A 15,138-nucleotide genomic window follows, 5' to 3' on the forward strand; every position below is an offset into this window, starting at 1 on the left:
AAGGCCTTGGATTAGTATAGGGCAGGGGTAGGCAACCTTGGCTCTTTTTATTACTCGTGGACTTCAACTCCCAGAATTCCTGAGCCAGCCATGCTTCTGGGAGTTGAAGTCCACGAGTCATAAGAGAACCAAGGCTGCCTACCCCTGGTATAGGGTGTCTGACCTTAAATCTACTCATAGTCATGAAAATTGGCTGGGTGGCCTTGTAGCCTGTCACTGTGGCCTTGTAGCCTGTCACTTCAATTCTGGGAGTTGAAGTCCACGAGTCATAAAAGAGCCAAGGTTGCCTACCCCTGGTATAGGGTGACTGACCTTAAATCTACTCATAGTCATGAAAATTGGCTTGTAGCCTGTCACTGTCAACCAACCTACCTCACAACGTGGTTATTATGGGGGAGGGAAATTCTAAGAGTAATCCCTTGAGGTAAGGCAAAATACAAATAAATAAATATTGAAATGATAACACAACATAAAACAATCCGCCAAAGGTGCTTTTTCAAAAAGCAACTGGACTTTCTTGTTTTTTGTTTGAAGACATTTCACTTCTCATCCAAGAAGCTTCTTCAGCTCTGACTGGATGGTGGGGAAATGGAAGGATTTATACTCCTTGCATGATGATGATACCCAACTTTTCTTTTCGACCCCAAACCACCCCAGTGATGCCCTCAACGTGATGTCCCGTTGCCTGGAGGCGGTTCGGGTCTGGATGGGGAGGAACAGACTCCAGCTCAACCCCGACAAGACTGAGTGGCTTTGCATACCTTCGTCCCGGGTTTATTCGGACATTCCACCTCTAGTTATGGGGGGTGAACTATTACCCCCCGTAGATAGGGCTCGCAACTTGGGGGTCCTCCTAGATTCACGGCTCACTTTGGAAGACCATATAGGAGCCGTGACTAGGGGGGCCTTCGCACAGGTTCGCCTGGTGCGTCAGTTGCGGCCCTATCTTAGCCGGGACGATTTATGCACGGTCACTCATGCGCTCGTGTCCTCTCGTCTGGACTACTGCAACGCTCTCTACATGGGGCTGCCCTTGAGGACTACTCGGAAGCTCCAACTGGTACAGAATGCAGCCGCGAGAGTGGTGTTGGGAGTCTCCCGATACTCCCACGTTACGCCTCTGCTCCGTGAGCTGCATTGGTTGCCAGTTGTCTTCCGGGTGAGATTCAAGGTACTGATAACGGTATTTAAAGCACTCCATGGCATGGGGCCGGAGTACCTCAGGGAACATCTGCTGCCGGCATCAAGCTCCCTGCGCCCTGTGCGTTCCCACAGAGAGGGCCTCCTCAGGGTGCCACCGATCAGAGAATGTCGATTGGTGGCCCCCAGGGGGAGATCCTTCTCTGTGGGCGCTCCGGAGCTGTGGAATCAGCTACCGGTTGAGCTCCGGATGGCGCCCGATCTTCGCTCCTTTCGTCGCGATCTCAAGACATTTCTGTTTGTACAAGCCGGCCTAGCCTGAGGGGGAGTGTTGGGGTTATTTTATTTTTCGTTTTTTAACTTTTCTGGGGGTTTTTAGTGTTGTATTTATATTGTTTTTAACTAGGGCAATTTGTTTAATCTTTTTTTTTTTAATGTTTGTATTCGCTATTTTATTCTGCCCTGTGAACCGCCCTGAGTCCTCAGGGAGAAGGGCGGTATATAAATGTTATTAAATTAAATTAAATTAAAAATTGCAGACAGCTGAATACGTGAAAAGCTCAGGAGGATCTTCAGCCAACACAACATACGTGCACACTTCAAACCCAAGAATACACTAAGAGAGAAGCTTGTCCATCCCAAGGATAAAACACCAGGACACAAACTGAACAAATTGGTATATTCAGAACAATGCAGTGAGCCACGTGCAGATCTGTACTTTGGGGAAACAAAACAACTACTTCATAAAAGCATGGGACAACACAGGAGAACAAACCCATCAGGACAAGATTCAGAGGTCCATCTGCATTTAAAAGACAAAAGACTCTTTCAAAGACAGCAAAACCCACATTTTGGACAGAGAGGACCGCTGGTTTGAAAGAGTGGGTCAAAGAGGCCATCTGTGTCAATATTGAGCAGTCCTCTCTCAATAGAAGCAGAGGGCTACAACATCATATACTGTATCTCCAGTCTACAACACAGTCCTTTCAGCAGTTCCCAGAAGGTTCCACACTGATTTATACAACTCAGTTGACCTTGAGGACACAGACAAATCTCCAAGTGGCCTGAATGACTCTCCAAAACAGGGGTTGCCAAATGGAAGTGCTTGCACCCCCTGGGGGTGCAAGATGATATTCCAGAGGGTGTGAAAATTTGGGTTTTCAAAACTATAGTGCATATGCATAATTTGTTGCCATTATTTCAAAGTTTTGTAAGGGGTGCGAGAATATATCAGAAGCATTCTAGGGATGTGAGATACAGAAAAGGTTGGGAACTGCTGCTCTAAAAGAATGCAAATGACCATCTGTCTGCAAGGAATATACTGTATAAATCCTTCCATTCCCCACCATCCAATCAGAGCTGAAGAAGCTTCATGGATGAGAAGTGAAACATTTTCAAAGAAAAACAGCAAAATCGAGTTGCCTCTTGAAAAAGCACCTTTGGGACAACTATGACTGGATGATTGAGAATCTCCATAGACATAAAAGAATCTGCCATGTCATTTTTTTACTTACACTTTTTCTCTATCCTCTTTTTCATTCCTTGCTGTCTTTGATTTTCCTATGTTTTTCTTTTTGTCTCCACAGTTTCCAGTTGTGTACATCCAGGTATGTGCTGAAAGACCATAGCAATGCCAGCTTCACGGCTGATTGGAGCGCATTAATCTCTAGACGGGAGGCCACCAGGAAATCTGAGGTCTACGGGCTCGTAGGAAGTCAAAATGGCAAACCATTTCCAAATCGTTGCTCAGAAAGTGATTCATGCAGGTCCCTTGGTGGCGAGGGAGACAGAGTTTTTTTTTTTAATTATTTTTTATTTTATATTTCACAATAATGTAAACATTTTTACAGGTATTTAACATTTGTTAAATCAGTGATGTTGTAGGTATTATATATTGTCATGCATAAAAACATACATGTAAGTTTGGGTGCTGCTCGTCCATTTCCCTTTTCGCTGTATCCTCACTCCTCTCTCTTCCCTCTTCTCTACTTTCTTTCTCCCTTTCTCCTTTCTTTCCTACTTCCCTCTTCTTCCTCTCCTCTCCTCTTTCCCTCATCACTCCCCTCCCGTTTCTCCCCACTTCTCCTCCTCTTTCCCTCCAACCTTCCTACTTCCTACTTACTCTCTTCCCTCTCTCCTCTCCTTTCTTCCCTCCCATTCCTCTTCCGATACAATTCAGGGGTGATGTCCGAGCAGCTCCGGGAGAGAGAGTTTTAAAGTAGCTAATGTATCCTATTTCACTTCTTTAAGAATGGAGCTATTTCACAGTCCCACAAAGTTGCAAAATTAGTGCTGCTGAGAAACGAGGGGTATTTAATTTTGACCAGGCCCATTCCTATCTTCTTTACTAGGAATTGGACTGAATGAGAGACTTCTCCTTGCATTTGATTAAAGAAACAGTAGCATTGATCAAGGAATCAACTAAAAACATGAAGCAACTTCCTGCATAAAATAATTCACGAAAAGCAGGATTAGTGCTACCATCTCTGGACTGCAATTCCCCAAGATGTCCACTAGATGGCAGTAAAATTGTGAGATGCTCAGTGAACACTTTCCTTCCATCTAGTGATCTTATGGAATAATGCAGTCTTGATCTGGCAACCAGCCAAGAGGCTTGTTCTGTTTCACTCCTTTACTTCTTAAGTTAGTTGCTCAAAAATTGTTAGAGTATTGAAGAAACTATGTTCCAGCCTCCCTCAGCTTGTACAATCTGAGCTTGAACATCACTTTGCCTAAGGGCAGAGCCTTCTTGCTAATACCTACAGCTATCATCTCCAACTTCCAGAAAATTAAGGAGTACAATTCCCTGAATTTCCAGCCAGCCCACAATTGTCCTTGCTGGATGCAGATTCTGAGAGCTTAATCCCAACACATATGTGGGCTTCTGGAAGACTGTCATATCCCATACACTGCTAATAGCACTCGGAAAATGGGATAGGACTACATTGTCACAAACCACTGATTCCAGAACAATTCTGGATTATGGGCAGCCTTTGGGACATGTTATCTTGTTCTTTCCAGGATCCCCAAAACAACCGGGTGTTCCAGTGGAGAGATGTGGAGGTTCCGATGGGCATAATCCAGCTTTCTTATTCTCTGTCTTCCGATCCCCGCTTGGGCACCTACCAAGTGATGATAGAGAAAGACTCCACAAAGGTTGCTGAATACAGCTTTGATGTGGACGAATATGGTAAGGAGGAGAGATCCAGTTTGTCCTCACTAGATACCAGTAAAGGTTACAAGATCTGATCAGCAAAAATCTGGACAACCAGGAGACAGCAGGGAAGAATTGCTGTCCTCTAGCGGCCATGCAGATTTTGGGGCACTGCAAACTTGGCAGCTCTGCTTACTCTTTCTGCCACCTGGTGGTCATTCAGACTTTTGCATTCAGAGCAGATAACCCATATGCTCTGCACCTAAAATGACCACTGAGCTATCATCAAGCGCTGAAACCGAGATCTTCTGTCCTTCAAGATAAACAATGGTTTTCTCTAAAAATCCATTGGAAAAAAATTCAGCCCAGATCCCTGCACTATGCTGTGAGTTGGCCTCAGGTTCTCCTTTCAATTTGGGGATTTTTTTTTTTAAAAATCATTGTTGAATTCCCCTCCCTTTCAATACTACTGTCTAGCAATTATATGAGGCATTGCATTCACCCACTTCAATTGTCACGATCTTCACCATGGGAGTTGAAATTGCTTGTATGTCTTTATTGGATACTTGTAGATCACTATGAGTCTTTCTTGATTTGGCCATCTTCAAATAGAATAAATAAAAAACAGCTTAAATAAATAAAACTAGCTTTTGGACAGTCCAAATTATTCTGCCTTGTGGAATTAAGATTTGTTTGTCCCAGTGAAGTTGTAACAGCTTAATCTGCACACTGAATTTTGAAGATTTAAATACCTCTTCATGTTGAGCTGGTACATTTTTAAAAAAATAGGATTATTTTTAATGATGGAAAAAGCAGGATGGGAAGGAAGGAAGGAAGAAAGAAAAGAAAAAAGAAAGAAAAACAGAAAGAAAAACAGAAAAAAAGAAGAAATAAAGAAGAGAAAGAAAGAAAGAAAAGAAAGAAAGAAAGAAAGAAAGAAAGAAAAGAAAGAAAGAAAGAAAGATGTATTTGGCAATGAGGGATTTAGCAGACCAGTGACCTCACAATGCTGTTTATCCAGTTTAATTCTAAGACTCAGTTTCTCCAACAAATGTAACACTGATCTGGTTACTGAGCTAAATTAACCCATTTTCTGGGATTTGAGAATAGGTTTTACTGACTAATCAAATGAATATGGAGTGTCTGTGCCAGGAAGTTAAGATAGTGGTTAGGACAGTATAATTGAAACCTAACTCACCCACTGCCCCAGAAACTAATTCAATGGGTTGAACTTCTACAAAACATAAGCCACCACAACAAGGACAAATTAGCTAAGAGTGAAGCCAAACTTTTTAGAAGATTGTCCAATCATTAAATTCATTCTGGCATAATGTTTATTGCTTTATTAATGTAAGGTTTAATTCGACTTACTTAGATTTACATCTTACTTTTCCTTTCAGACCTCAAGGTAATCAGGGATCCCTTATCTGGTCAATTTCTCCCACCACCCGATCCCTCAAGGGAGGTCACAGGAGAGAACTGAAAAGTTCATTTCTTCCACAAGGTTCACCCCCATGATTTTCCTTCTCTTCCCTTTTTCTAGTTCTGCCCAAGTTTGAGGTTTCGGTGAAGGCCCCCAAGCTCATCCAGTTTGTAACTAAGCAGATAGAAGTCAGCGTATGTGGCAGGTGCGTAATGTTCATCTACTCTCCTGTTTGCAATGTGAGCAGGGGGTGCAAGATTTTCCTGGTGTGATTGCAGAAGAAAGGGAGGATGGAAAGTCTGCTCAGGTTTGGCTTTAAGTTTGCCTCTTGGTGATTTCAGCCCACAGAGCTGAAGAAGGATGAAAAGCAAAACATCTTCAAAGAATGGAATGGAATGGAATGGAATAGAATAGAATAGAATAGAATAGAATAGAATAGAATAGAATAGAATAGAATAGAATAGAGTAGAGTAGAGTAGAGTAGAGTAGAGTAGAATAGAATAGAATAGAACAGAACAGAACAGAACAGAACAGAACAGAACAGAACAGAATAGAATAGAATAGAATGGAGCGGAGCAGAACGGAATGGAACGGAATGGAACAGACTAGACTAGACTAGAATAGACTAGAATAGAATAGAATAGAATAGAGTAGAGTAGAGTAGAGTAGAGTAGAGTAGAGTAGAATAGAATAGAATAGAATAGAATAGAATAGAATAGAATAGAATAGAATAGAATAGAGTTGGAAGGGACCATGGAGGTCTTGTAAACCAACCTCCTGCTCAGGAAAGAAACCCTATACCACTTCAGACAAATGGTTGTTCAATCTCTTCTTCAAAACTTCTGGAGGCAGGTTGTTCCACTCAGTAATTGTTCTCACTGTCAGGAAATTTCTCCTTACTTCTAGGTTGCTTCTCTCCTTGATTAGTTTCCATCCGTTGCCTCTTGTCCTGCCTTCAGATGTGCTATAGATAAATACTACTAATAGATAAATATTTATGAAGCTGGTGAGAGAGAAAATACAACAGTAATAAGCAGAGTTCCCTTTAAGGTAGTCAAGTCCTAGTTTGGTTGTTATTGTGAAAGGCTGGGTAAACAAGGGCATCTTCCTGGGTTGTTTAAACAAAGAGTACAAATAAGCAAAAAGAAAAAAAAAGATCCTGGCTGCAAGATTTGCTCTTTAATAATATCTGGTCTGATATGGTGAATAAATGGCAAAAATAACATAAAAATAACATAATACAATATAATATAAAATCAATCATACCTGACCTAATAAATTAATTATGAAGGGAAGAAAAATAAAAGTAATCCAAGGAGAGAGAGAGAGAGAGAGAGAGAGACAGACAGACAGACAGACAGACAGACAAACAGACAAACAGACAGACAGACAGACAGAGAATCTGGGTCCTCATTTTACCGACCACTGAAGAACAGAAGGCTTAATCAATAGCAATAGCACTTAAATTTATATGTCACTCTAAGTGGTTTACAGAGTCAGCATATTGCCCCCAACAATCTGGGTCTTCCCATAGATGCTTTTTCAGGAGGCAAATGGACTTTCTTGTTTTTCTTTGAAAATGTTTCACTTCTCATCCAAGAAGCTTCTTCAGCTCTGACTGGATGGTGGGGAGTGGAAGGATTTATACTCCTTGCAGACAGCTGGTCATTTGCCTTCTTTCGCAGAGTCATTGGAGCCACTTGGAGGTTTACTTGTGTCCCCAGGGTCACCTGAGCAGTGCAAATGTGTGTGGAGCCTTCTTGGCTGCAGGATGTTTTCTGCCATGGGTCCCTTCACTGTTGAGGACAGGCGCAGGCTGTTGGGGATGAGTCTGTGTTGTCTGAATCTCAAACTGAAGCGCAAATGGTTCCTGTAGCCTGCAATGTTTTCTGGAAATCCGTTCATCCTCCCGCACCATCTGAAGTGTGTTCATCCCAAAGTGCATGGCTAAATGCCTATGGAGATTCTCAGTCATCCAGGTCATGGTTGTCCCAAAGGTGCTTTTTTTTCAGGAGGTAACTGGATTCCCTTGTTTTTCTTTTCTTTTTCTTGGGTGAGGAGCAAAACGTCTTCAAAGAAAAACAAGATAGTCCAGTTCCTACTGAAGAAGCACCATTGGGACAGTCATGACCGGGATGACTGAGAACCTCCATAGACATTTAGCTATGTAATCTGGGTCCTCATTTTACTGACCTTGGAAGGATGGAACGCTGTGGGCAAAATTAGCCTGCAATGCTGCATTCTAACCACTGCGCCACCACGGTGCTATACCCACATGGCTTCCTCTGGACCAGGGGTAGTCAACCTCGACTCTTTTATGACTCATGGACTTCAACTCCCAGAATTCCTGCATAGTGACTCAGGACTTCTGGGAGTTGAAGTCCATGAGTCATAAAAGAGCTGAGGTTTCCTACCCCTGCTCTGGACACTGCAGGCCCCCTTGATCTTCTTTCTCCACACAACTCCCTCCCTATCTGTGTTTTTGTCCACATTGGTTGGATCTGACTCCAGGTACACCTACGGGAAACCTGTGCCCGGCCTAGTGAAGCTGCGCCTCTGCCGGCATCCTGAACAATCGCCTGTCCTGTGTAATATCGCTAAAAGTCTGTGTAAAGAATTTGATGGTGAGGTAAGGGACGTCGAGTTTCCATGGCTGGGATATCTTTGTAGATCTATTTTAATTCTAATTTTTTGATGGATTTTTTTTTTAAAGAATGGCGATTATATTGCCCTTGTCTTGATTCACTCTGGCAAACAACAAGGAGGCTTATATTCATGCAATTGATCATTGAGACAATTGAAAATAATTCAAACGGTTGAAAATGGAGTAATCAATGCTTGCACAGTTGAAACTGGATAGAAAAAGTTAGCAAAAAGGGACGTCATTCTTCCCGCGCCGTCTTCCTATTAAATTGCTCTGTATCTTCCCAGTTTCTTATTATCTGGGACACTACATACCCTCTTCGTGACTGTTTTCCTTGTTACCTTCTGGAAGGAGGCTTTGTGGTATCCGCAGCAGAACATCCAGATTCAGCCATAGTTTCATTCCATACAGCATTAATCTTGTGAACTCTCAAGCTTCCTCCTTGTGTTATGTATTCAAGATGGACAGTAGTTAATATTTATTTGTTATTTATATGTAGGGGTGTGGGTCGTTTCCAACTCTAGGGGCCAGTGCTCATCTCCGTATAGTATGGTTAGGTGTGTGTCATGTATGTGCTCCACTTTGAGAGTGGGCAACTAAATTTCATTTTTGATGTGTGCTGTTGTGCCCACAGTAAAAAAATGACAATAAAGGTTATCTTATCTCTTATCTTCTTTTCATCTTAACCTTTCCACGTTCTCTCTGACTATATGCTTTGCAGCCAACTTTTGCTTTGTGACCACCACATTAACTCCAAGGCTAGCTTCAGACAATCAAGTAAGCAACACTCCAATCAAGAAACTGCCACAGAGCTATTAGCAAACAGCCCAACCAAATAATCTCTAAGACTGCCCCCCCCACCCATCCACAGTCAGGCAAGACACCAGAATACAAACTGACAGCAAGGTGCACTCCTTCCTAGCATTGATGATATTATCTAGTTTGGTAATGAAATGTCTGCAAGAAAACAAGTTCAGAGACCACCCTGCACCCCTCACATCAGCCCTGAGCTACAAATATTCTCCTTTAATGATACCACACAGTATTTTTCTCTCGTCTTCATGGTTTCCACCAAGCATTTTCTGTTTTTTATTCTTATCCACAGCCTCTTCCACTTCAGTATAACTCCATGTGCTTCTGTGGCATTTTGTAACTCTTCTCCTGTCATTGTGTGCCTGGCAATTTCCTCACCTACTTCCCTCACGCCTATTTTCTATTTGTTCTGAAATAATATATTTGTTTCATGCGGGACTTGAATAACCCAACCATATTAACACAAACCACCATTTGGCTAAAATGGACATCAATCAATCAGAATTAGAGCTGGAAGGGACCCTAGAGGTCTTCTAGTCCAACCCTCTGCTCAAGCAGGAGACTCTATACCATTTCAGACAAGTGATTGTGTAAGGACCCACCTCAGCTAACCACCCAAGAAAGCAGAACTCTTGAAACAGGCATTTTCTCAAAAGGAAACTTTTATTTGGGATTAGTGACAGTAGGGAAGTCAAGGCAAGTTCTGGGGGAAATCCCTCTAAAATGGGACCCCTGATCTAGAAAGAAACAATATCCCAGTCAAGGAGCTGCCATAGAAGCTCATAATAAAGAGCCAACCAAAGAACCGACAAGACTACGCCCACCAGGATGGACAGAGCAAACAACTAGAACAGAGGTCCCCAAACCTTTGGGCACCAGGGACCGATTCCGTGGAGAGAGGTTTTTCCATGGACCTGAGAGTGCGTGGTTTTGTGTGGTGCCTGCATCTATGGATGGGGCTTTCCTTGTTTGTGCAGACCAGTTGCTGGCATGCCGTGGACCGGTACCGGTCCATGAATCGGGGGTTGGGGACCCCTGCACTAGAATATAAACTGAGAGCAAACCCCAGTCTCTTACATTAATGTTATATAGTTGGATAACAAAACATCTGCAGGAAAACAACCACGCTCGGAGAGCATCAAGGCCCCTTCATGCCTCATTTAACAACCACCTTACTTAGAGATGGACGTTTCAGTCCTGAATGTGGTTGTAAGTCAAGACTGCTGTATCTAGGCGAGAATGAACAAAGCACTGGGAAAAAATTCAGAAAAGCATTGAGAAGGTCTAATGAAATAGTGAAGTTCTACATTTAGGCAAGCAAAACCAAATGCACAGGTACAGTATAGGTGGTACCTTGCTCAATAGTAGTAACTGTGAGGGGGATCATGGAGTCCTAGTGGACAATCCCTTAAATATGAGCCAGCCAAAAAAGCCAACACAGTGCTAGGCTGCATTAACAGAGGGATAGAATTGGAATCGTGTGAAGTGTTAGTATCACTTTATAATGCCTTGGTAAGGCCACACTTGGAATACTGCATCCAGTTTTGGTCACCACAATGTAAAAAAGATGTTGAGAATCTAGAAAGAGTGCAGAGAAGAGCAACAAAGATGATTAGAGGACTGGAGGCTAAAACATATAAGGAACGGTTGCTGGAATTGGATATGTCTAGTTTAATGAAGAGAAGGACTAAGGGTGACATGATAGCAGTCCTCCAATATCTCAGGGGTTGCCACAAAGAAGAGGGAGTCAAGCTATTCTCCAAGGCACCTGAAATCAGGACAAGAAGCAATGGATGGAAACTAATCAAAGAGAGAAGCAACTTAGAACCAAGAAGAAATTTCCTGACAGTTAGAACAATTAATCAGGGGAACAACCTGCCTCCAGAAGTTGTGAATGCTCCAACAATGGAAGTTTTTAAGAAGAGATTGGACAACCATTTGTCTGAAATGGTATAAGGTTTCCTGCCTTAGGGGATTGGACTAGAAGACCTCCAAGGTCCCTTCCAACTCTGCTACTCTACTCTACTCTACTCTACTCTACTCTACTCTACTCTACTCTACTCTACTCTACTCTACTCTACTCTACTCTACTCTACTCTACTCTACTCTATTCTATTCTATTCTATTCTATTCTATTCTATTCTATTCTATTCTATTCTATTCTATTCTATTCTATTCTATTCTATTCTATTCTATTCTAATGAGAAAGTCTGTCTATGACTTGGCAAACACCTGTTTGGCTCTCACAGGTTGATATCTGTAGCCAACATTCCAATTCCCTCCCCCCCCCCGGGTTCATTGGCAAGCTGAGAAGCAATAATGACTGCAAGAGCATAAGCACGCTTCCAACTTGACAAAAGGATCCCAGGCTGTTCTTTCTTGGCTGTGTGGCACGCAGGCAGATGGGTACGGCTGTTTCTCCAAGGTGGTGGACACGGAGGACCTCCACCTGTCATGGCTCGGTTTATCGATGGACATCGTTGTAGAAGGCAAAATCACAGAGGAAGGGACAGGTAAGCTTCATGAAACAAAAGAGCGCCAACTGACTGTCAGAATAACTCAGAACCAGATCTAAAGCTTCTATTTCCTACAAGGAAGGTTTGGGAGATAGGGGAAAAACACACACCCTGTGTTTAAGTCTTAAGAGAGTAGAGGCATCTGAGTTATAAATGTGAAAACTATTTTTTGCTCCAACACCCATTTCACAGGAAGTGATGAGATTTATGAGGGGAAAATAATCAGCTGGCCCATGCAGTCCGAGGCATACCAGTCAAATTTGCTATCCCATAAAGGGTGCAATGGCTCAGCGGTTAAGTCTCTGGGCTTATCAGCTGGAAAGCTGACAGCCCAGGTTTGAGACCCAAACGCCACAGGACAGTGTGAGCTCCCATCCTCGCTCCAGCTCCTGCCTACCTGGCAATTAGAAAGCATGCAAATGAAGGTAGAAAAATGGGTATCACTTCAGCGGGAAAGGTTACTGCATTCCATACTTTTGTGCTGGACACATGATGATGGAAGCGCCTTTCAGACAACACACACTCCCTAGGATGAGAATTGGAGATGCCTCCCCCCATTGAGCTGGTCACGATTGGGCAGGGAAACCTTTAAAGGGCTAGCAAGTGCCAAATTAAAAACCAACAGAGAGATGGCTATGGAGGATCTCAGTCATTCAAGTCATGGATGCTTATTCAGGAGGCAACTGGTCTTTCTTGTTTTTCTCTGAAGATGTTTCACTTCTCATCCAAGAAGCTTCTTCACCTCTGACTGGATGGTGGAGAATGGAAGGATTTGTCTGCAAGCAATATAGTTTTAGTTTAGTTTAGTTTAGTTTTATTTGATTTCTATACCGCCCTTCTCCCTAGGGACTCAGGGCGGTTCACAGGGCATATATAAATAACGATACAAAAGTTAAAAAGAAATTAAACCAGTGCCCAGTTAAAAAACAATAATACATTACTAAAAACACCAATTTAAAAACCCATAATCCCCCATCAGGCCAGACCAGCTAATTCAAATAAGTGGGTCTTCAGGCCGCAACGGAAGGTTCGGAGGTCTGATGCCATCTGGAGCTCCACCGGCAGTTGGTTCCATAATGCCGGAGCGCCCACAGAGAAGGCCCTCCCCCTGGGAGCCACCAGTCGGCATTCCCTGACCGGAGGCACCCTGAGGAGGCCCTCTCTGTGGGCACGTACTGGGCGGAGGGAAGTTGATGCCGGCAGCAGGTGGTCCCTGAGGTAACCCGGACCCATGCCATGTAAGGACCTAAAGATCATAACCAAGACCTTGAACCTTACCCGGAAGACAACTGGTAACCAATGTAGCTCGCGGAGCAAAGATGTAACATGGGAGTACCGGGAAACTCCCAAGACAACTCTCGCGGCCGCATTCTGTACCAGTTGGAGCCTCCGAGTGGTCTTCAAGGGAAGCCCCATGTAGAGAGCATTACAGTAGTCAAGGCGAGAGGTCACGAGTGCATGAGTGACCGTACACAGGGCATCCCGGTCCAGATAGGGCCGCAACTGGCGCACCAGGCGAACCTGGGCGAAAGCCCCCCTAGTCACGGCCACTATATGATCTTCCAGAGTAAGCCGTGAATCTAGGAGGACTCCCAAGTTGCGATCCCTATCCACGGGGGGTAAGAGCTCACCCCCCATAGAAAGAGATGGAACATTTTGAATGTCCCGGGATGACGGAATGTACAGCCACTCAGTCTTGTCAGGGTTGAGTTGAAGTCTGTTCTTCCCCATCCAGACCCGAACCGCCTCCAGGCAACGGGACATCACAGCGAGGGCATCACTGGGGTGGTTTGGGGTCGAAAAGAAAAGTTGGGTATCATCGGCATATTGATGATACCCAACTCCAAGACCACGAATGATCTCACCCAGCGGTTTCATGTAGATGTTGAACAGGAGAGGCGAGAGAACCGACCCCTGAGGAACTCCACAAACGAGAGACCTAGAGGCCGATCTCTGCCCCCCTGCCAACACCGACTGCGAGCGTCCCAGGAGATAGGAGGAGAACCACTGGAGAACCGTGCCTCCCACTCCCAATCCCCTGAGGCGCCGCAGCAAGATACCATGGTCGATGGTATCGAAAGCCACCGAGAGGTCTAATAGGACTAGGACAGAGGAATATCCCCTATCCCGAGCCCTCCAGAGATCATTCACCAGAGCGACCAATGCCGTCTCCGTGCTGTACCCGGGCCTGAAACCCGATTGGTAGGGGTCCAAATAATCCGCTTCATCCAGGACCAGAGGGAGCTGATGCGCCACCACACTCTCAACAACCTTCGCAAGAAAGCGAAGGTTGGAGACTGGACGAAAGTTGTTCAATACAGCTGGGTCCAAGGCAGGCTTCTTGAGGAGAGGTCTCACCACCGCCTCCTTCAAGACAGTGGGGAAATAACCCTCACTCAAAGAAGCAGATATAACCGCCTGGAGCCAGCCTCGTGTCCTCTCCCTAGCTGCATAAACCAGCCAGGAAGGGCACGGGTCCAACAAACATGTGGTGGAGCTCAGCCTCCCCATAATCCTGTCCACTTCATCAGGGGTCACAGAATCAAACTCTTCCCAGGTAACATTGACAAGACCGCCCGTGTCCTGATCGCCAGACTCTGCCCAGCTGGAGTCCAAACCGGTCCGAATCCGAGCGATTTTATCCGACAGATGTTGACTAAATTCCTCGGCACGACCCTGCAAGGGATCCTCTCTCACCTCCTGATTAAGAAGTGAGCGAGTCACCCTAAACAGGGCGGCCGGGCGATTATCTGCGGACGCGATGAGGGTGGAGAAGTAATTACACCTCGCCACCCTCATCGCTGCGAGATAAGACCTAATATAGGTTCTTAACCGCAACCGGTCGGGTTCGGATCGGCTAGACCTCCAATAGCTCTCTAGGCCCCGTTTCCGACGCTTCATCTCCCGGAGCTCCGCGGAGAACCATGGAGCTCGCTGGGATCTGCACCGGGTCAGGGGCCGCAAGGGTACAACTCGGTCAAGTGCCTCAGTGGCTGCCCTTTCCCAGGCTTCCACTAAGGCACCCGCCGAGTTGTGAGCAATGGAGGCAGGTGGGGACCCCAGCGCCGCTTGGAATCTATCAGGATCCATTAAGCGTCTGGGGTGGTACCATCTAATTGGCTCCGTACCCCCACGGCGGGGGGTGGCAAAACGGAAGACCAGCCGCAGGAGGTGATGATCGGTCCATGACAGGGGCATAATAAATGGAAAGCCCCCACCAAGATCATCCAACCACCGTCTAGATAAAAAAATCAGGTCAAGGGTGTGGCCACCCTCATGAGTTGGTTCAGAAATTACTTGCGTCAGGTCCATGGCCGTCATGGAAGCCATGAACTCCCGAGCTAGCTCAGATGAACCTCCCAGGGATGGTAGATTGAAGTCTCCCAAAACTATAAGTTTGGGAAACTCAACCACCAACCCCGAGAGGATATCGAGCAGCTCGGGCAGG

At 44.8% G+C, this 15,138-nt stretch overlaps 1 protein-coding gene across 1 annotated transcript in view; it reads left to right on the forward strand.

Annotated features, from left to right (window-relative positions):
• The window catches only part of LOC308661146 (pregnancy zone protein-like), a 116,037-nt gene that overhangs the window by 21,568 nt on the left and 79,331 nt on the right, over positions 1-15,138 (forward strand). The window contains exons 8-12 of the mRNA XM_081315939.1: positions 2,727-2,747; positions 4,162-4,330; positions 5,838-5,922; positions 8,229-8,346; positions 11,573-11,687. Coding sequence (XP_081172065.1) covers positions 2,727-2,747; positions 4,162-4,330; positions 5,838-5,922; positions 8,229-8,346; positions 11,573-11,687 — 508 coding nt within the window. The remainder of the gene's footprint in view (positions 1-2,726; positions 2,748-4,161; positions 4,331-5,837; positions 5,923-8,228; positions 8,347-11,572; positions 11,688-15,138) is intronic.

Source organism: Vipera berus (assembly GCF_964194415.1).
Source record: "Vipera berus genome assembly, chromosome: 2".
Lineage (NCBI taxonomy): Eukaryota > Metazoa > Chordata > Lepidosauria > Squamata > Viperidae > Vipera > Vipera berus.